Genomic DNA, 20,816 nt, shown 5'->3' on the forward strand with positions numbered 1-20,816 from the left:
GCCTGCTTTTGGTTGTATTATATAATTCTTTTATTTGTCATCCTTCAATCTGAAGCAGCTGCACAGCTGCTGCTATTAATGATGTGGAACAACTGGCCTTCTCTCTCTTCACAGACTGTGATGGTGACAATAATGAGGACAGGTGCAAAAGTCTTTCTGCATATTATTATTGGCTGTACAAAAAACAAAGTTTGTATTTATTGTGTACAAATGTTAATTAATAAAAAAATATTGAAAAGTTGTTTTTCTATTCTGCTTTTTTTGTGTGTTTCTGTTGATGTGTGGGTTCTCGTGTGATGGTCTGCTAATCAGGTGTGTTTATGCACCTGTCTTTCATATTTGAGTATGTAAGCAGTTGAAAACTTGTCTAATCGACTATATGTGCTTGTAAATGGATGTGTGTGTTGTGCTGATGTTCTGGTCACTACAAGTGGGTGTGATTATGATAACACACTCAGTAAACACCCGAGGACAGAATTTCCTGAATAGAGCGGGAGGGAGGAGAAATGACAGTACAGACGAGCAGCAGCGACTGAACTTTTCAGTTGGGTCGCTGACTTTATTCGTGCCAAAAATCTTTCTTCTGTTTGCTCTTGTTTTAACAACAGCCATTGATTTGTCATGCACTCCAGAGGAAAACCGAAGGACCGGTCTCCTTCAAAGTCCACCCACAGGTCGTCCTGTGTGAAGCTCTACTTGTGCTCTAACCCAGAGGGTGAGAAAATGATTCCTTACACTGAATACCAGCTTTATTCAGGAATGCAGATGATTTGGGTGAGTCTGTTTGTGTTCTTTGGTCCTGTTGTGTGAGTTATTGTGTTTGCGCTCTGCAGACAGCGTGGTGGAGCGCAGCGCTCTGAGGGAGAGCGTGTTCCCCAGATTTAGAGAGCACTGTCGACACAAGCTGGGACTGGACTTCAGGGTGAGGTTTTCATGTTTTCTAAATCCTATTCACTGCGTAGAAAATAGAATTGATTATTGTATGTTTGTTGTATAATACAGCTATGAAAAAAATTATTTTCTTTTTTCTATCTTTTCTTTCCTTTGAATGCCATGAACATCAAATCTGTTCATTAAATCACCCTCTGTAATGTCAACACCTCTTACACTGTTGGTGTCTTTCAGGGCTAGGAAGAGCATTTAGAAGATTATGGTTGACTGGAGGAAACTTTATTTAATTTTAATTGACAAAAGTTTGGTTTGTTTCTGAATCTGAAGGTGAATCTTTCTTCACAGGAAAAAAAATCTCTGAATCAAAAGTAAATGATTTCTGGATATTGTTCACATTCATTTGTTTATATGTTTTGTTCATGACATATTAAATATAAAGGTGACTGTTAATGATATCAGTGGATATCATCACATAATGCTTTGTTTAACAACCAAAAAATCCCCCAAAGTCTATTTGAAAAATATGGACTCAAAATATTCCGACAAGCTCCATCCAGCAAATTCATTTTTCTGTCTTTTGACCAGAAGAATAGCTGACTAACTGCAATTTTACATACTGATTCATTCATCCTCAAGTGTGTGTGCTCACTGCAAATAGTGGAATATGAAAGCGATATTATTTTGTAGCTTGCAGGTGTATGTGTCCTTTATTCTTTCACACTATCCCCCTGAGGCCATTCCTGTGAAATCAATTGTACTCAGCTTTACCTAATTAAATTTGACAAAAAAGAGGATGAGCAGCTGTAACACGACTCTCTGCGTAGTCTGTTAATTCGTGTGACATTTCAGCCAGCGTATTGTGCCATCTCTTTTCAGCAGCGTGTATAATTAGAAAGACAGGAGAATATCACATGTCACTGAGGCAACACCCTCTGTCCAGTTGTTGTTACACCCCACTGCTTTTCACGAACAGATTATACCTCATCTCCCCTTGAGGTTGTTTTAATCATTATGTTGGATGTGTGTTTGTAGGTGATAGACCCATTTGAGTCCAGTGATCCCAGTTGTTGGCCAGATGAAAACACCAGACAGCAGCTGATTGCAGAATGCAGAGAGAGCTCCGCAGGACCTTTTTTACTGGTAAATAAGTCAGCAGGATTAAGTTAGCCATGAGGAATACAGAGTGGCCAGCAGACTTGGAGAGCCAGATTACGCAATGTACACTATCAGCTGACAAATTAAATGAGTCTCTTTTGAATCTTGAGTTTTCAGGTATTATAACTGCAGCTTTTCAGGTTTTTTTGTGCTCTCTGAGGGAACCTCTCAAATGATTCTTCTAGAACCTTGCCTATTTAGATAAGATAAAATAAGTTTGTATATAGGCTGAACTGGGTACTAACCAGTACTTAACAGTGTAAGCTGTTGTTCCTTCTGTGTCCACATGGCGGTGCTGCAGGCTCTGGTAGGACATCAGTATGGCTCAGCCAGTCTTCCCACCCAGGTGGAGGCATCAGAGTACCAACTGCTGCTGCAGGAGAGCCAGCAGGCGGGCATCAGCACCCAGGAGATGGAGAAAGTGTACCAAAGGGACGAGAACACCATCCCTCCCTCCTACTGCCTCAGACGTCCACACAGACACACCTGCTGTCCTCAGGTGTCCATACTGGACATCAGACATGCATGACTGAACTCTGTGTTTACTGTCTTCATTCAGTATAAATTATGATTAGGATTCTCTTATTAAGCAGGCAGGTTTGTGAGTACAGATGCTAATTAAATGTGAGTACAATTTATAATTAGTGCCCTTACAGAGTAAAAAGTATTTATGAAAAAAGCAGGGTTTTAAATACATTACAAAATGGCATTTCCTACATGAATAAAACTCTCTCATTGCAGATAACATTGTGTAACTATGTGATATATTTGAGTTATAATTTGTCTGGATTAATAATATTTATTCCTTTTGTAAACATTAACTACCACAACTGACTGTGGTGCAGATACTAAAAAGTATGCAATGTATTTTTGTTCGCCAGGCAGGGATTAAGGAAGAAGAGGAGATCAAGATGAAGACTAAAGAAGATGAGCTGAGGAAAGTGTTTCAGGCCGCTGTAAGTCTGTGTGTCCACAGCGGTCTCCTGACCCCAGAGAGAGCCCAGAGCTACGACAGATCAGGTGAGATACACGTCTGTGTAATTTCGCTCAGTGTTGAGGTATAATTTAATTTTTGAGCTTTGCTGCTCCTCTTCAGCCCTCGATGCAGATCTGCGATTTGCACTGGACAGCCATCCTGATAATGACATCATCAGACGCTGCCTGGTTTACGTCCACAAGGTCATCAATGCGAAAGGAGAGAGAGAGAAGAGACAGATGAACTCGCAGCTTCAGCCACAAGAAGAGGTGAGAGTCGTACATCATTTTCTACTGAACACTGATTTATTTGTCACAATACCACTACTGTCTGCTTCTAATCCTCAGAGCAGCACATACATTCATTTAATAAATTATACAATGTCACAAAAGTACCGAAAATGAGTCCTGAATCAGGTGATACATCACCATTATTGCTTTCCCCCTCCTTTCCTCTTCAGTTTTGTTTTCACAGCAGTAGAAACAGCATAGTTATTCATAGCAGGATGTCTTGAACTCTACAAAACAACTGTTCCCTTCTGTCCCTTGAGTTTATTGTTAGTACCTGACAGAGATGAGATGCAGATGAAAAACTCTCTCATATAGGTTTTATATTGTTTACTTCCATAAAACCAATTAATTTAATTCTTTATATCTGATGGTTTGGGAGTATAATAAAGATAGTTTAATATGAAATATTCTTTGTTTACTTCAGATGCAGGTTACCACAGAAGGTGAATAAAAAACTTTATTTCCCTATGTTTTCAGGCTGTCACCTTTGACCTTAGGGCAGCAGGCACTGATGGACAGCTACTCTCTGAGCTTTGTGACAACTTTCTCCCTGGTCTCATCATTTCCACCCATCTTCTGGTGTACACCACCACCACAGAGTGTGACCGTCGCCACGGTTACACAACAGCCAGGAGGCGGGGCTATGCCACGTCTCTGTGCCAACAAGTGTACGCTGACCTTGTGGAGATGACTGACACCTTAGAAACCAGCCAACACTCTCAGTTTTGTGATGCGTTGGCTAGAGAGCAGGCAGAGCAGGAGGAGCTGTGTGACATCCTGTCACAATTTTATGATGTCATTCGACCTGAAGAGGAGAAGGTCAGGATGAAGGTTTTTTACTGGATGGACCAAAAGCAGCATTAAACTGTATTTTTTTAAACTGCTTATTGTGTGGATATTGTCACTGTTAACCCTTTGACTGTCTGCTAAACCATTTGGTAGAGCACATTTTGAGTCACTATAACTGAAACATTGTTGAATTTGAATCAGCATTATTGAGCCATCTTTACCGCTTAGCTATGCTAAAAAAAAAAAAGCTGAGAAATAAATACTAATAATATTTTTTCTCCTTCCTATTAGTGCCCAATAACATTAAAAATACAAAAAAAAAATTACATTGCATTTTTTTCTTGAGTGAACATCAAAGGGTTAAGATGGCAGTGTGAAGGATTAATTAATCAATTTAAAGTTACATCATGGCTGTTTTTTTTTTGTATCCTTGTGTTTAAGGAAATTTAGGTGCATCATTGCATCACCAGAGTTTACTTTTCAATGTTGTAGGTCAGAGCCTACGTGGAGCAGAGTGAACATCAGCACCTATTGGTGGTGACAGGAGGACCATGCACAGGGAAAGCAGTTCTGCTTGCACACTGCGCTCAGCAGGTACGTGCACTGTGAAATGTGAATCTCAGTCCTGTGTGCTCTAAATAACTTAGAGAGATTTGATATACATTTAAAGAGTCTCAAGAGAAGGGAAATCAAGAGAAATTAAACATATGGCTAAATCTTAGATTCCAAGCAGGACAAATAAAAGGATTCAGAAATAGGACTAATCCAACAAATAAATTAAAGAAATGCAAACAAATCAAAGGGTAAAGGGGTGCATACAAAAAATTAGCAGTGTAAGACAATCCTACAGAAATCTGCACTACATGCTATTGATAACATGTAAACAAATGTTCCATCTTTCTCCACAGATAAAGTCTTGGCTGCCAGACTGTGAACCAGTGGTGATCACTTATTTTTGCAATCTGTCAATCAACCCCTCTCCAAAGCACCTGTTGTCAAGCCTGTGTTATCAAATTTCCCGTAGATATCATCACAGTGAGCAGAATCCCAGAGACCTTGACGGTCCTTACAGTATCACATCTAATCTGGGTGCTCATGTTGATGACTCTAACCAAAACCTTACCATACCATCCTCAGGTCCTTCAGGCATCACAAAACTGGACATTAGTCTGTCTGAGCTCAAAGAACATCTTTCATCCCTCCTCTACCTCCTGCCTTCCACCAAGCAGCCTCTAGTTCTTATCCTCGATGGTCTTGATCACATCAAAAACAATGCTGGGCCTCAGGTCATCAGTAGCCTCCCCTCTCCCCTTCCTCCCAGTGTCAAAGTCATTCTCACAGTCTCCTCCTCCAGGCAAACGCAAATACTGCAAGTCATCAACCCACACGGTCCACTGCAAAGGAGGTCAGAGGGTAGTGAGAAGGAGTCAGGATATGTGTGTGTTCCATTGGGATTGGTGGACAGGAAGCAGTATGTTAAGATGTTGGCGTCGCTGCTGACCAGTTCAGGGAGGAAGGTGACATCAGGACAACAGGCGCTGGTGAACCAGGCGCTGACTTCTTGTTGTCTGACTCTCTACGCTCGACTCCTGCACCTACACACCTCGCTCTGGCACTCTGGTATGACTGATACAGTGAACACAAGGGCAGATTCTTAAAAGATGAGACTGGAGATGATATTCTATATGTTTCTTATAGTCAACAAATCCCATATAAATACCAAAAAATAGCCTAAAGACAAGACAGGATTAAACAGTGCAATTGTTAGGGATTATTTCCAGCCACATATTTTGTGTGCTTGTGCCAGAGGTTCCCGAGTTGGTACCATGGCACTCTGGGGAGCTTCAAGATAGATAGATGGATAGATTGACAAGAGAAGCTACGGGTACACAAGCAATAGTTGTTAAATTCATTGTTGGTTTTGGTCTTTTCCAACCATATTACAATACCTTTCTTGCCTTCTTTTTCTTCTCTCATCATCAGATTCAGATGTGACTGAGTCATCGCTTCCTGACAGTGTCCATTCATCCATTTCTGCACTGATGGATCACCTTGAACAGAAACATGGCTCCTCTATTGTGGCCCGTGCCGTCTCCTACCTCACCCTCTCCAGGACTGGACTCACTGAGGCTGAGCTTGTTGATCTATTGTCTATTGATGATGAGGTGCTGTCTGAGTATGTTCAGCAGGGTGAGAGCCCTTCCTCCAATATGAGAGTCCCGCAAATTGACGTGGAGAGACTTCTGTTGGATTTGAGGAGGTTTCTCGTCAGGAGAACAGTTGGAGGGTTGTGTGTTTTATTCTGGGTGAGCAGGCATTTCAGGCTGGTAGTGGCCAAGAAGTATTTAGGCAGTTGTGAGGTGAGAAGGGAGATTCATTTGGCAATGGTGGACTATTTCAGTGGTCGATGGGCTTGTGGAAATGCTAAACCACTTCTTGTGAGCCAGAAGTCTTCACCAAACAAGGACACCATCCAAACAAATATGTACACAGACAGGGAGCCATCCAGCCAGCCATTTGTGTTCTCCCCTTCTTCCCAAGAGGTTGGTCAAGTGAACTTGAGGAAAGTCTTAGAATTGCCACATCACTTGTATGAAAGTAAAAAATGGGAGGAGTTGGCTGGGATATCAATGTCTTTGGAGTTTCAACAGGCTATGGTTCGAACAGGACTCCTGGGAGATCTAGTAGCCATGTTGCAAGGTGATGAGGGGTCATTTCTATCTTGTTTTTCAAGAGAAAGAGCGCTCATAGCAAGCACACTTAAGTCTTATGCTTGCTTATTGGAGAGCTCACCCCTGCAGCTGCCCACAGTGATGGAGACGAGCCTCCTCCCTTATCTGGAGGTCTTTCCTGAACTCAAAGGTTATGTCAGAGAGATCAGACAGGAGAGGAGGAATAGAGGAAGTGGATTAGGAGCAGGGATTTGCCCTGCTCCTTCCACTGTTCCTTCCATTCAGTGTTTAAAGTGTGGTGCCACAACCAGGGAAGTTTCTGTTACAGAAGTAGCTGGGACAGAGTGTGGGATTGTTGCAGAGATCATGGACGATGGCACGGCATGTTTTTGGAAAAGCTCTGGGTGTGATGTGGTCAAACTGTCACTGCGCTGTGAGCAGAAGGAGATGAGGTTTGTAGGAGTGAAGAGTAGTGGTCAGTTCATGCTGCTTTCAACACAGTGCAACAAGCTTTTCCTGTGGGATGTAACATGCGCAGAGATGTCTCTAAGGCTTAACGACTCTTTGAAAACAGAGTTTGAGCTAGAGTCAAACCAGCAAACACCAAAGAAAATCGAAGGGTTTGTTGCATGTCAGACAAAGTTATCTGTGTGGTGGAAAAATGAGAGTTTTGTGAGTGTGTTTGATGTCTCCAATGCAACCATGACTCATTTCCAGTGTCAGAGCTGTGTTACCTGTTTGGTTTGCTCCTCTAATGGCTTTTACATGTACTGTGGGCAGGAGGAAGGCACTGTGTCCATATTTGACACCATCTCTGGCAGTCTCCTTAGCACCTGTTCAAACGTAACCCATAATGCAGTTACGCAGATAATCCTCTGTGAAGAAAAGTGGCAAATAGCATGTGTTGACAAGGCAGGAAATGTAGCTTTATGGGATGTTGCCGCCAAAACACAATCACCCAGACTTGTCAAAGAAAGCTTTTCTGGGGGTAAATCTAACAACATCCTCAATACAGATTACTCAGATGAAATCAACACTTTATTGGTGTGTCAATCTGACCGGGTTATGCTGTGGGATACACATGACTGGGAGCTGTGGGACCAGTTCTTGGCTCCACAGGGGAGGGCCTTTGTTCACACTGTGTTCTCAAATGATAGCCACCTTTTCCTGGCTTTGTTAGAAGCCTGTCCTGTCATCTTGGTGTGGAGGGTCAGCACAGGGGAGTGTGTTCTCTCCTTAGAAACAAACAACCAGCCTCATACTCTCCTCAAAATGGCCTCAGATGTCATTTGTGTCACTCGTGATGGGGGGCTGACAGTGTGGGACTCTGAGATGATAGAGGCTGCAGGTGCGGCTCAGAAAATGCAATGGGGAGTGACAGAAGTAGTGGCTGAACAAACGGGGGAGTGGTTCTACACCACTGATGGGTCAGAGGCGGTGTGGAGATGGAGATTAGAAGCAGCACGTCCACTTGCCACCTTGCTACATGGTGGTCCTGTGGGAAGACTGCGCCTCTCTCCGGACAACATCCGCCTTGTGACACTTGCAGCAGGGGAAATTTACGTTTGGCAAACAGAAACAGGTCAGAACATCATGCGTATTAGTGGCGGCAGAGCAACAGACATCCTGATCACCCCTAACAGTAACTTCGGGGTAAGCATTTCTGAGCAACGGTTATCTCGAGTTTGGAAGCTGGCACAGGGGAGTATTGTGTGCAGCATACACCTGTCCCTATCCGACGCCCAGGTGTCACCTGAAAGCACTTTCCTCATTGGCCTTTGCAGGGGAGATCTATTAGCTGCCAGTCTGTGGTCGGGTTCGATCAGCAAACGTTTCTCCTGCGTGGCAAGCTCAGAGCATGTTGTTGCTTTCCACACACTTTCAGAGCACCCAGACTTTGTGGTGGTGATGGTCGCCTCAGGGGCAGTGTACACCTGGAAAGTGACAGAGGAGACGGTGTGCAGGCACTTTCAGTTGCCTCATATGTTTCACTGTCAGCCACAAAACTTCCAAATGTCCTCTGATGGGAGCTTCGCCCTGCTGTCTGCTGATAATGAAGCCCTCAACCTCTTGAACCTTTCTCAGGTCACACTGTGTTCATTCAAGACTGATGGTCCTGTGGTTAAAGCTTGTTTGCATAAATCTGGATATTACGCTGCCTACATATCTTGCCCCAGCAACCATGAGAAAAACTGCGCCTGTTCCCTGCACACAAGGCCTGTCCTCACAGTTGTACGACTCGCAGACGGGGAAAGAATAGGAAGTGTGCATCTTCCTAAGAGTCCACTGAGTTTGACTGTGTGTAACCAGCAGTGTGTGTTTGTGGGCTTCGTGGACGGGTCTGTTGGTGTTTACTATATTTCAGATGTCAAGATCAATGGAGAGGACTCGGTCAGGTGCCGAGATCACTTGGATGATAAGTTGAAGCAATGCCCCTTTGACAGAGTACCATTCAAATGGTTGCCTCTAGCAACACCAAATGTCACATGGCCTTAAGATACTTAAAAACTGTTGTTCAACTGTATTTGTATATACAATATATCTTAAAATATAAATATACTACGTCTACTTTTCTGGTAAACACAGGATGGATGTTTTCAAACAGTTTCAGTTTCCTTTTGTTTCCATTTCAGCTGGTCTGAGTCCACAATGATGATGAAAGTTTCATTTCACACGGAAATGAAACTTTGTGCAGTGATGTGTGAAAACAAACCAATGACTGATTAGTTTGAGCCACATATACTACATGTACAGAAATCATCTTGACAATTTTATTTGAAATAAAGTAATATAGTGTAAATGCCTTATATTCTACTTTCTGATTAGAAAGCATTTTCACTTTGACATGCTCACATTACGTTTTGTATCCGTAATAACTGCTTTCCTCTTGCCATAAATGTCAAAAAATCTTATCTGTAAATCATCTAAGTCATTGCCTTTTATTAGTAAAATTTCCTGATTTTGTTCATTGTTAGTTTTGTTAACACAAAAATATCCCACCTTTACTCAATGTAGATTGACTGAGTTGTATTTCCGACAATAAGACTGAGTAGCTTTTAGTTTGAAAAGTTATATTTCTTTTATTTTTTAACTCTGCAAAGATGTGGGATCTTATCGTCTTTCACGAAGTTCCCATGTTGCCTTTCCACTCACATAGTAAGCTCGTAAATTAGACCACTTCTGTCGTACACGCTTTTGACTCTACATTCCTCGCATATTATCGTAAGTAAATTAGAAATTGTGCGCAGCAACAAATTTTTTATTATTTGCAACAAATTTGTTTTTATTATTAGACATCTTAATGCATACAAAATACCTATAGGCCACAACATGTTACACACAAAATGAGCGTGTGTATATATTTCCGATCATAATTGCCAAACCTCCGGCAGTACATGAAGGCAACATCAAATCTACTTAACACCGAGATCCCACCGTTATTAGTTCAGTCCAGGTGAGTCATGGTGCAGCTGTATTGTTGGGGAGACAGCTCCAGTGGACAGTTTGGTCCACAGAAAGTGTCCAGTCCGGTATCCTGGACTGTCCCCGGGGTTATAATCGACATCTGCTGTGGGGACCAACACACTTTATTCCTCACCGCGGATGGAGGCGTTTTATCATGTGGACACAACTCACGGAGGCAGCTTGGACGAAAGAAATGTAACGATGGAAAGACACCACGTAAGTTATAACTATAAAATTCTATCAAATTTGGCAGAAGCAATAGTATTGCTGCTATAATTTAAAACGAATACATTTTTTATGTAAGCTAACATTACGCGCAAGAACAGCCTAGCTAATTTTCTTTGGTTCAGTTTCTCCTTTGTACGTCTGTCAAAACAATTTAATTGAAGGAAATAAATGTTGTGTTTGTTTTGGCTCCTACACAGCAATAACTCAGCTCTTTAAACATTACGCAGACCGACTGACTGAGCAGAGTTTCAGTTTCGATTCCTTGACAACCCGTGCAACGAAAGTTAACTAAAACGCATTTTATCATGTGTTGAGTTCAAGTGCAGGCGAGGAAAGTAGCACCTTCAGGACATGATCTGTGCATTAAACGTTTGAACTAAACTTATTTTAACTGCTTTATTCACTGATGATGGATAGTGCAGTGCATCACATTGAAAAGTTACTAGAAACAGTATCTGACTCAAGTACTTCAAAACTGTGCAGTGTAATGTGAGTGAGTGAGTAATGGTACACTTGGTTTTTTTTTTGTTTTTTTTACAAAGTAGGTTTGCCTCCTTATTTGTCTGTCAGATAGACTGTTATCTAGACAAAAATAACAAAAATAGTTTTTCTTCTTCATAGCCTTTTATTTATTTCCTTTCCCCCAGTTTAGACTAACAGTGTGGTATTGATGTTATTATGTTTAGATATTTATTGTTACACTTCACATCCTGTATGTGTCTCTGTTTATGATTCTGTCTCTTTCATCCTGAATGAGGTCGTGTGGATGGGCTGGGTGATGTGGTGTCGCTGGCTTGTGGTCAGGACCACAGTCTGGCTGTGTGTGCGTCTGGACATGTGTTTTCCTGGGGAGCAGAAGAGGATGGACAGCTAGGCCTTCCCCCGCATTCACTGTGCCAGAGTAACAGACCAAGGCAAGAAGATCTAGTCAGCGGAATACATGATTATGCAGACTTGGTACTGAAAGTCAACTCTTTAATTTTTTTTATCTTGTTTTATCCCATCATCAACATGCAGACAGGTGCCCATACCAATGCCAGTGCCAGTGATTCAAGTTGCCTGCGGAAACTCCCATTCCCTGGCCCTGACTAAAGGTGCGACAGTGAACACACAAATGACGCCTTTCTGTGTTTATGTGGAACGGTGCCAGCTGTAGTTTGACAGCTTGTAATGTTTAGTCAGGTGTTATGTTGCAAGCCATTGGTTTTTGTCATTCTGTCACTGTGCCAAATCCAGCAGTCAGTAGCATCGACAAACACTCAAATTTCCCAAAGAGATACTATCAAGGTTAAAATATGTATGTGAGAAAAACTTTTTTTTTTTTTTTTTTTTTCTAAAACTTGTGAAAGATGTGCGTGTAAACACACAGGCACATTTTTGTGTGCATTTTTTAGTATGAGATAAAAACTGAACACTTGTACCACGGGTTCCCTTGTAGATAAACGAGTCAGATGATACATGGTAGTATAAAAACTATGTTGCAATATTCTAAAATGTGTTTACTGAGAAATTTTCTTGAAACTCCCAAATATTTCAGGGCGCACCTTTCCTCTCAATAGCACCTCTGTTGTGTGTAAAAATGTTTGTTAACTTTTTGATGAGCTGAAGTAATGACCTTTGTAGCTTAACTGACATCATTGATGTGATCAGGGTGTACATGTCATCAATGAGCTCCACTTTTATTGTTTAAATCCAAAAAATGTGAATGAATGTTAAATATACTATATGGACAAAAGTATTGAGTATAGACAGTTGACCCTTACTCCAAAAGGGATGTTGGTCCCTCCCCTATGCAGCTACAACAGCTTCCGCTCCTCTGGGAAGGCTTTCCACAAGATTTTGGAGAGTTTCTGTGGAAATCTTTGACACTGATGTTGGATGGTGAGGCTTGGCTCGCAATCTCTGTTGCAGTTTATCCCAAAGGTGTTTGATGGACTCTGTGTGGGCCATTCAAGTTCTTCCACACCAAACTCATCCAGCCATGTCTTTATGGACTTTGCTTTGTGCACTGGGACACAGTCAGGCTGGAATAGAAAAGGGCCTTCCCCAAACTGTTGCCACAAAGTTGGAAGCATAGCATTGTCCAAAATGTCTTGGTATGCTGAAGCATTAAGATTTCCCTTCACTGGAAATAAGGGGCCCAGCCCAACCCCTGAAAAACAATCCCATCAAGAGGTGTGTCCCAGTCCTTTGGCTATATAGTGTATTAATTTTAAATGTTTTTCTGTTTATCATCCACTGACAAACTTATTTTCTCCATTATCCTCCACTTCCAGGAGGAGATGTTTTCTCGTGGGGTTTGAACAGTCATGGTCAGCTGGGCCTGGGCAAGGAGGTGAAGCTGCAGTACACTCCGGTCCTGGTGTGCGCTCTCACTGGTGTGGCAGTCACCCAGATTTCAGCTGGAGCAACCCACACTTTGTTCCTCACACTCCCAGGCCTGGTGTACTGCTGTGGGGCCAATAGATCCGGACAGCTGGGGCTCAACAGGGTGGATGAAAATGGTGCAGTACCAGTGCCAGTACAGCTTTCTGCAGTATAAGCGTTTCAATGCAAACATTTCCTCTTTCAGTTCAGTTTTGTTTTCAGCATCAGATTTTCTACACACGTGTCAGTTTGCACCACCTGCAGGCGAAGAAAACACCTGCAGCTGCAATTTTAACACTTGGTGCCACCTGCAGACATTAAGTGTTACAGCAGCTTTATTATTCTTATAACAGTAGCTGTTTTCTTTGTGATTTGTGATTCGGAGAGTTTTAATTTAAAACTTTTAACAACAGTTAATAAAATAAAATTAAATTATTAATAATAAATATGAACTATTGGGAAACAGGTTAAAATCTTTTTCATTACGCTGTAAATTAAAAACTTTTTCATACTGATGGTTAGACTAGTCAAAGAGGTAAAGTAAAAATTATTTCCAAAGCAGCGAAAGAGTTGTTAAGTGTGTTAATTTCTTGCCATCTTTACAAAATTTCTTGCCATCTTTAACAGGCAGGTTCAACATCTGCTTAGTGCCTGCCCTCAGACCTCTGGGTGTTGCCTTCATAAGCTGTGGAGAGGAGCACTCTGCCGTGTTAACAAAGGTAGAAACTTCACTAATCCTTTCAGCCTGCTGCTCAGCCACACATGTTGGGTTGATTTACAGAATGTGGAAAGAAAAATTGTGGTGTGATTTCTAGGATGGTGAGGTTTTCACTTTTGGAGAGGGACGCTACGGTCAGCTCGGTCACAACTCCACCGCTAATGAGCTGGCACCCAGACTGGTCAGCGGTCTGGGAGGACGTGCCTCACAGATTTCATGTGGCAGGTAAAAACTTAAAAGGTGTTTACACAAACACTACTTAATTTTGGGTGACAAAGTCATAAAATTGTTACATTATAACATCAAAAGTGAGATGCCTAATTGAAGTACTTGAGTTAGGTTTTCTAAATGCTTAAACAGCACGTGAACTTTTTCATTAAATATACTGTGGTGTCTCCTAGACGTCACACCCTGGTTTTGGGATGCTCTGGCCAGGTGTGGGCTTTTGGCAACGGAGACAAAGGTCAAACTGGGACTGGACAGACAGAGGACAGTCTCACTCCCACTCTGGTACAGCTTCCATTGACCACAGACGGTGCAGCAGCCATGCCCAAAGGTATGTTTGTGTGTAGGTACAGCATGGTGTTTAGTAGATTTTAATGATGGGGCGGATCTGTCTTTGATCTCCTTTAAGATTCCCTCCTTAAACATATAAATATCCCAGGACAGCTCGTCCTCCGTAGTAGCAACATGGCTGACAAAGATGAGATAAAGATGGTCCTTGGACACTTTCTTAGAAATGTTAAACACCCACAACGGTTGGAAATACAACATTCATAGTGGCTTTTTTCCTTTTCAGTCTTGTTTTCTGTTATGTTAGAAGGTGGTGTGAGACTAGCAGATTTTAAATGAAATTTGAAAGTGTGTTTTTGTTTTCTGTTTGCTTAAGCAGACTTGAAAATATCAGCTGGTTGGAATACAAACTTCACGTACACTTCTACACAGGTAACGTGTAAGGACTTGTTCGTCTTTGACTTGTTTTTATGGATTTTCACAGAAAGTTTTGTTTTGTTTTTTTTTTAAATGAAGCATGTTGTTGATTGTAATACTGATCATGTGCCGATTTAATGTTCTTGTTTATCAAAAATCTAATGAAAAAAAATCAAAAACTGTTCGGATGAGTTTTACGTTTCAGTGACTGTTGTCATTAAGCTTCCTACCTTTCATGTTTCATCTCATGTCTGTCCTCTAAGACCTTGACCCGGGGACAGATAAATGGACGGCTGGATGAAGCAAAACTGCAAAAATGGCTGACAATGAGACACAGCAACAAAGAGGCAGAGAGGTCTTTTTTTCATAATTGCATTGTTATTGTAATCATGTAATATATGTATGTAGTATGAAGTAATATGTGTATATGTAGTAATTGCAGTGTTTGTAAGACTCTCCCTTTTTCTTCTTTCTTTATTCAACAGAGAAGTATTTAATATGTTTTTCACAAGTTCAAGCCTCGTTGCAAGTTTCACCAAGGCCAAGTGAGTCTTTTTTCTATTGCCTGCCTGTGTGTGTGTGTGTGTGTGTAATCCTAACATTACGAGAGTAAGCTTTAGAATGAAAAGTGTGTACTAGGGATGTGCATGTTGATTCTGCAGGATCTGTACTTCAGTACTCACTGGCTACTTCTTTGGTACTGATTCCTTTCAAAGCATCTAGATAATAAATTTATGCACAAAATGGGAGTGATTGCATCATTTGCTTACTGTTTTCAACATTGGGTGCCAATAAGTAATACATTTCGTTTTGATTACTGGGGACTGGCAAAAATTATATTTGTTTGAAAAGTATCAGAAATGTTGCGTTTAAACGGACCCCATTAGGCGCTGCCTTGGGAGGACTACACTAAGTCGTGTGAATTTCCAGAAATTTGATCATTGGATTGAGCCAGGTTCACTCCATAAATCAGAAAAAACATTTTTGCCACGTTTTTAAGATTTAAATTGAAGACGTTGATCAGTATTGTTAAACTGTAATAAAAATAGCTGTATTGTATTGAATTTCAAAGCTTTTGTATTGCCCATCCCTGTCACTTACTCTTACTGGTCCTGCCGCTTTGTTTTTTTAATGTTCTAATGTTTGATATCTGTAGGCCTTCGTCAAAAGCAGGTGTCTTCACTGTGGACCTTGAGGCAGCTGGCCGAGCTTTCGACCAGCTTCTGGCAATACCGTGGATCAAAAAATCAGTTATGACATAAATTATTATGTATATAATTATTATTTTGCCACTGATCTATTTATTTACAAAGAAATGTGTGCTGTAAAAACATTACCATGTCATCTCAGAGATCTCTTTCCCATGCAGGTAAACCTTCAAGTCCTGATTGATCTGCTTGTGGCCTCAACAACTGCCCTAAAATCACCTGAGATTTTCCTGATCCTGCTGACGTGTCCCCTTCTGCAAGAGGACACTCATGTCATGAACGTCGTGCTGCCATTGGCTATTGTTATCTCAGATCTAAATGAGAAGAATCGGACAGCACTAAGTAAACAACTACAGCAAACTTTTTTGTTTTGTGTAATGTGATATGTAATGAGCTTCTGCGCAATATTGACAAATATCACAGGCATTAAATATTGAATGTGACCATGCAAAAGCAAGATATATTTGAATTTTTCATTTCACAGAAGTTTAGATTTCCTTTAATGTGCCAAATAGTGTGCACTGGTTGTTTTGCTCTGTAATGTGAGATACTCGCTTACATGCTGTTTTAAGTCCTATGGTGCACATCTGTGTACTAAACTATATGGGTTTTTTCGTTCTGCAGAGGACTGGTGGTCTTCCCTGACACCCTCAATACTAACAAAGCACATCATGGTCTTCAGAAACGCCCTGGCCTTCATGCTGAGAAATGGTCTTTTGGAAACCCACAGCCCAGGAGTCAGATACCTGCTGGAAGCCCTCAAGCTGCTCTACAAAGTCAGTGCTGTGTGTTTTTCTGTGTCTGCAGAAGTAACACAGAAACTAAAATCAGCATGACTGCTGATTAATTGATAAACTAAGTGACAAATGGATTTGTTTGTAATATGTTTTTTTTTTCACAGGCAAACAAAGTTGGAAAGTCCTACAAAGTCCCACTGAGCACCTTTTACGTAGAGGAAGTCAGTCAGAACGTTGATCCAGTTGTGGACATCACTCTTTGGTGGGAATCCTCTAAGGTGGAGGTAAAAACATACAACGTTGTAGTTTTTCAGGAGGGGAACAACCTGTCCTCTCCTGAATAGTTTGAACTTTCTGTTGTCGAACTTATTTCATGGTAAATCATTTTTTCCTTTAAAGGATGATGACCACACACCCACCATTTTTTGCCGCTACCCATTTGTGTTCAATCTGGTTTGCAAGGTGGCAGTTTTTAATGTGTCTGCAGCAATAATGAAGGTACAGTATGGATATAAAAAAAAAAATCACATCTGAACATTTAATTTACATTTAAGTCTACAGTATTGATGGAGAATAATAAGACTGAAGTTGTTCTTTAATTTCAGCACTGATTTTGAAGAATATCTATTTCTCATACTGTGTAATTGTATTAGAGTATGTCTGTTTGTGGGTTTTGTGATTACAGCAGTCGCATTATTTGATTCGTGAATGGGCCTTGATGAACATATTGGATGTAGATTCTCCCCCGGCCCATATCTTCCAGCTAACTCTGAGACGAACCCACCTGGTTGAAGACACCTTTAGACAGCTCGGTGCAGCCGACCACTCCACCTTCAAAAAGGAGCTTGTGGTAAACATGCCTGTTCTTAAGATACATTTGTTAGCTTTTGTCTTTATATTACTTAACTTAGATTATTTGAAGGGGTTCAGCAGAGGCTGAGAGAGTTGACGATGTACAGTAGTTCCTGGTATGGGCAGAGCAGCAACACGGCATCCTACACTTCCCATAATGCAACTTGGGTCTGAAGATGATTCGTAACTTCTAGTTAATTTTACAGAGAGCTTGACATTAAATACATACAGGCATGCTGAATGGAAATACGCCAGTACCAGTTAGTTTGTAATCAGAATGAATTAATAACAAAATTTTATTGTCTTAAGCCGCATCCACACTAAAAGGTTTAAAACTTGGCCTGCCAGCTGCAGTGCCTAGAGGTGCGAAGGTGAGCCGTCACATTTAGTGATTACAAATTTTAAAGTGAGCATTTGTTACAAGCACAAAATGAAAGCCAGGTAAATCGTGCATGGATATCTCAGATTAGAGCTCATAGCAATTCAGTTGGTGCTCCGGGACACTTGAATGATAGATAGATAGATAGATACTTTATTGATCCCAAGGGAAATTCATGTTTTTTTTGTTTGTTTTCTTTTTAGATAAATGGGGTATTTCACAGAAGTATTATTTTCTCCTTCCTAGGTGCAGTTTGTGGATGACAGGAAGGTGATGCAAGTCAACAAGAAGGACTTCTTTCTGCATGTGTTTGATGAGCTGATAGCACCAGAGTCTGAAATGTTCATGTACAACGAGAGCAAGACTCTGGCCTGGTTTCCTCCCAGAGTAAGACCAGTTAATTCAACAGGAAAACATATTAAATTCTTGCATATTTGCAAATTCTTTCACACACAGGAAACCCTCAGTTTTTACAACCATGTTTATCTTGACTTAATTGCCTGTTTGTGGCTACTTAGCAACACATAATGTACATTTGACCTCATCATTCTGTGGACACTTCTTGAATTGCACTAAATCCTAATGATGTCTTTGTACGCCAAACAGCCAAAACTGGACGAGAAGACTTACTTCCTGTTTGGGGTTCTGTGTGGCCTGGCTCTCTACAACCACAACATTGTCCACATGCCCTTCCCACTGGTTGTCTTCAAGAGGCTGCTCAGAGTCAAGCCCTCACTGGATGACCTGAAGGAGTTTGAACCTGGTGTGGCAGAGTAAGAGTCAAAAATGCAGTGCAGTGTTGCTTTGCAGTTTCCTCATTTTGTTGTATTGTCAATGTCGTTTCCATCTCCAGCTACTCTCCTGCCACCTTGATGAAAATAAAGTATCTTTGGCAGTTTTGATTTTAAAGTCTTAACAGCTGATGTGCAGGTTATAGTTATGTTGAAATTTTTGTATATTAACTGTATCTTCAGGTCTTTCCGGTGCATCCTGGAGGACTACACTCCTGATGAAGTCGAAAGTCTGGAAACTACTTTCACGGTAGGTTAACTAAATCACAGTTAGATTAATTGTCAGCGTTATTTCATGCTTGAACTCTTTTGCCTACAGGTGTGGCTGTAATATTCCAGTCTGACTCTATCATTCTGACTCTGTCATTCATCACAGGTGACCTGGGGTGGTGAGACTGTTGAGCTTGATCCAGCAGAAGCTGGAAAACTTGTCACAGGGTCAAACAGGTACGTTTGTACATAAGAGTCTTCCTCACAACCATTAAAATACATTACATTTCTATCAGTGCATCTAATTTGCTCTTCAATCTGGCATAACATTCTCTTGTTGGCTGAGTAAGAAAATCTAGTTTTTGCTGCCATCTAGCAGTTCAAACTTTGTCATGACCTCAAAACTTCAAGATCCCGTCACTGCCTTTTAAAACTCTGACTGTTACAAGACCTTAATTTAAACGCAGAGTTTAAACTGTCTACACACAGAGGGCAGTGCAACAGCACTTTTATATTACCAGTTAAGAGTGACGAAACACTCAAAAGAAAGGTGTTGTACAGTCATTTGATTTGAAAGTCCATTTTTTAGTATTAGGTGCAATATTTTCAAAGTTTGGTTTTCAAGTTATCCAAAAGTAATCATAAGGGATATTTATGTAAACAGAAGCTTGTAGTGGTAGAGATGATATAATTTTCATTTATTTATTTAATTTCTTATAGGAAGGAGTTTGTGGCGGCCTTTGTCAACTATGCCTTCAACAAATCAGTAGAGGGAGTGTTTGAAGAGTTCAAGAGAGGGTTCTTCAAGGTGTGTGACAGGGATGTGGTGGACTTCTTCCAGCCGGAAGAGCTGCAAGCAGTGATGGTGGGCCATGAAGAATACGACTGGGAGGTGTTCAAGCAGGTCTGCTGAAAACCAGGAGAAGTTTAGAGCACTTCAGCTAGTCTCGGACTGTCTCGTGCTGTTTTTCCTTCTCAATGTAGACGTATGCAAGTACAGTACTTCAGTAAATGGCCCTTTAATTTGTTGGCTTACTAATTCTAGAAAATTTTATTTTTCCCCAAACAGAACGCAGTTTATGAGGGACATTACCATGCTGAGCATCCGAACATTGTGACCTTCTGGGAGGCGTTCGAGAAACTGACAGCAGAGGAAAAGAAAAAGTTCCTTTGTAAGTATGACACAGTTGTCCTTATTATCAAGTATCAAGTCTGACTTTGCAGCAGAGAGCTGCTGGCCTTATCAGTTTCAGAGCTGAGAGAAAGATTTAGTGTATTTGTTTTCCTGTGTATTCTGATCAGATGATTTAGCGTCATCTCTTCCCCGTTTGTGTCGTCAGTGTTCCTCACGGGCTGTGACCGTGTGCCCTTCTTGGGTATGGAGAGCATCAAGATGACCGTCGCCGTCTTGCCTGACGGCACCGATCACCACTTGCCAGAATCCCTCACCTGTCATAATCTATTGCTCCTGCCCATCTACCAGAGATATCCAGTAGAGAGGACAATGCAGATCAGGCTCCTTCAGGCTATTAATCACAGCAGGGGCTTCGGTAGGGAAAACACTAGAGGAGCAAGGGTTCATTAAAACCACTTGAGTTCGTTCATTTCCCTTCTGAATGTAGATGTGCTGTCATTTTTTGTTCCACACGTTAATTGCAGAACGTGTGAACGTGTGAAACAAACCTATGGCAAGTTGCAAACCAAGCATGCACAGGGAGGAGATACCGGAAGGAAATAAACGTGTCCTGAGTGCCTGGCACTTTAATCACACACGATGCTTTAATTAAAAAAATAAATCACTGCTATCAAGTATCCAGATCACGTGGATTGTTATCAGGCAAATCTTTCTTCACTTCAGATGCCAGCTCACTGCCATTGCTTTCAGTCACTGCCACGCCTCTGCGGAGATGATTACTTTACGTGACGACTCTCTCAGCATTAGTTTCTCTTTCTGTTCATGTTATACTAGCTTTAATTATAGGAACATACGTTACATTTGTGTCATTAAATAAAAATGGAAATGTTTAGAATTCAGGGAATGGATTTTTTCTCCTTGTCCTTTGTGGTTGATAACCTACTAACACCTGTCCTCATCAAATTATGATCAAACACTTACAAGTCAATGTTTTAAGCACGTTGAACACAACGCACACCTCAG

The 20,816-nt window shown here is 41.2% G+C and overlaps 2 protein-coding genes across 4 annotated transcripts; both read left to right on the forward strand.

Annotated features, from left to right (window-relative positions):
• The first annotated feature begins 330 nt into the window (after nt 1–330).
• Nucleotides 331–9,358, forward strand: LOC124059078 (NACHT and WD repeat domain-containing protein 2-like). Of its 2 annotated transcripts, XM_046388836.1 has the most exons (11): nt 331–715; nt 834–922; nt 1,924–2,031; nt 2,348–2,545; nt 2,928–3,066; nt 3,143–3,291; nt 3,790–4,131; nt 4,594–4,695; nt 5,010–5,136; nt 5,239–5,721; nt 6,085–9,358. In XM_046388836.1, exons 1-11 carry the CDS (start codon nt 622–624, stop codon nt 9,267–9,269), a joined length of 5,016 nt encoding a protein of 1,671 aa, XP_046244792.1. In that variant the 5' UTR covers nt 331–621; the 3' UTR covers nt 9,270–9,358. The 2 variants fall into 2 exon arrangements, with proteins under 2 accessions (XP_046244792.1, XP_046244791.1); XM_046388835.1 differs by having other exon boundaries at nt 5,010–5,721.
• Nucleotides 9,359–10,177: 819 nt separating this feature from the next.
• LOC124059079 (probable E3 ubiquitin-protein ligase HERC6) lies at nt 10,178–20,688 on the forward strand. Of its 2 annotated transcripts, none has more exons than XM_046388837.1 (23): nt 10,178–10,454; nt 11,224–11,380; nt 11,484–11,560; nt 12,743–12,970; nt 13,461–13,552; nt 13,649–13,776; nt 13,953–14,107; nt 14,441–14,496; nt 14,745–14,836; nt 14,967–15,026; nt 15,638–15,731; nt 15,851–16,031; nt 16,314–16,465; nt 16,591–16,710; nt 16,826–16,924; nt 17,112–17,276; nt 17,904–18,044; nt 18,264–18,430; nt 18,632–18,698; nt 18,825–18,895; nt 19,379–19,562; nt 19,728–19,830; nt 19,999–20,688. In XM_046388837.1, exons 1-23 carry the CDS (start codon nt 10,235–10,237, stop codon nt 20,241–20,243), a joined length of 3,054 nt encoding a protein of 1,017 aa, XP_046244793.1. In that variant the 5' UTR covers nt 10,178–10,234; the 3' UTR covers nt 20,244–20,688. The 2 variants fall into 2 exon arrangements, with proteins under 2 accessions (XP_046244793.1, XP_046244794.1); XM_046388838.1 differs by having other exon boundaries at nt 14,444–14,496.
• The last annotated feature ends 128 nt before the right edge of the window (nt 20,689–20,816 follow it).

Source organism: Scatophagus argus, chromosome 5 (genome assembly GCF_020382885.2).
Source record: "Scatophagus argus isolate fScaArg1 chromosome 5, fScaArg1.pri, whole genome shotgun sequence".
Classification (NCBI taxonomy): Eukaryota; Metazoa; Chordata; class Actinopteri; family Scatophagidae; genus Scatophagus; species Scatophagus argus.

What these genes read in the sequence shown, in the direction of transcription:
- LOC124059079 (XM_046388837.1), top strand. Translation starts at nt 10,235, where the DNA reads ATGGTGCAGCTGTATTGTTGGGGAGACAGCTCCAGTGGACAGTTTGGT. An exon ending in GTCTGGAAACTACTTTCACG is followed by an intron (nt 18,699 to 18,824) that starts GTAGGTTAACTA and finishes CATTCATCACAG; the next exon opens with GTGACCTGGGGTGGTGAGAC. An exon ending in GGAAAAGAAAAAGTTCCTTT is followed by an intron (nt 19,831 to 19,998) that starts GTAAGTATGACA and finishes TTGTGTCGTCAG; the next exon opens with TGTTCCTCACGGGCTGTGAC.
- LOC124059078 (XM_046388835.1), top strand. Translation starts at nt 622, where the DNA reads ATGCACTCCAGAGGAAAACCGAAGGACCGGTCTCCTTCAAAGTCCACC. An exon ending in GACACACCTGCTGTCCTCAG is followed by an intron (nt 2,546 to 2,927) that starts GTGTCCATACTG and finishes TTTGTTCGCCAG; the next exon opens with GCAGGGATTAAGGAAGAAGA. An exon ending in AGCTTCAGCCACAAGAAGAG is followed by an intron (nt 3,292 to 3,789) that starts GTGAGAGTCGTA and finishes CTATGTTTTCAG; the next exon opens with GCTGTCACCTTTGACCTTAG.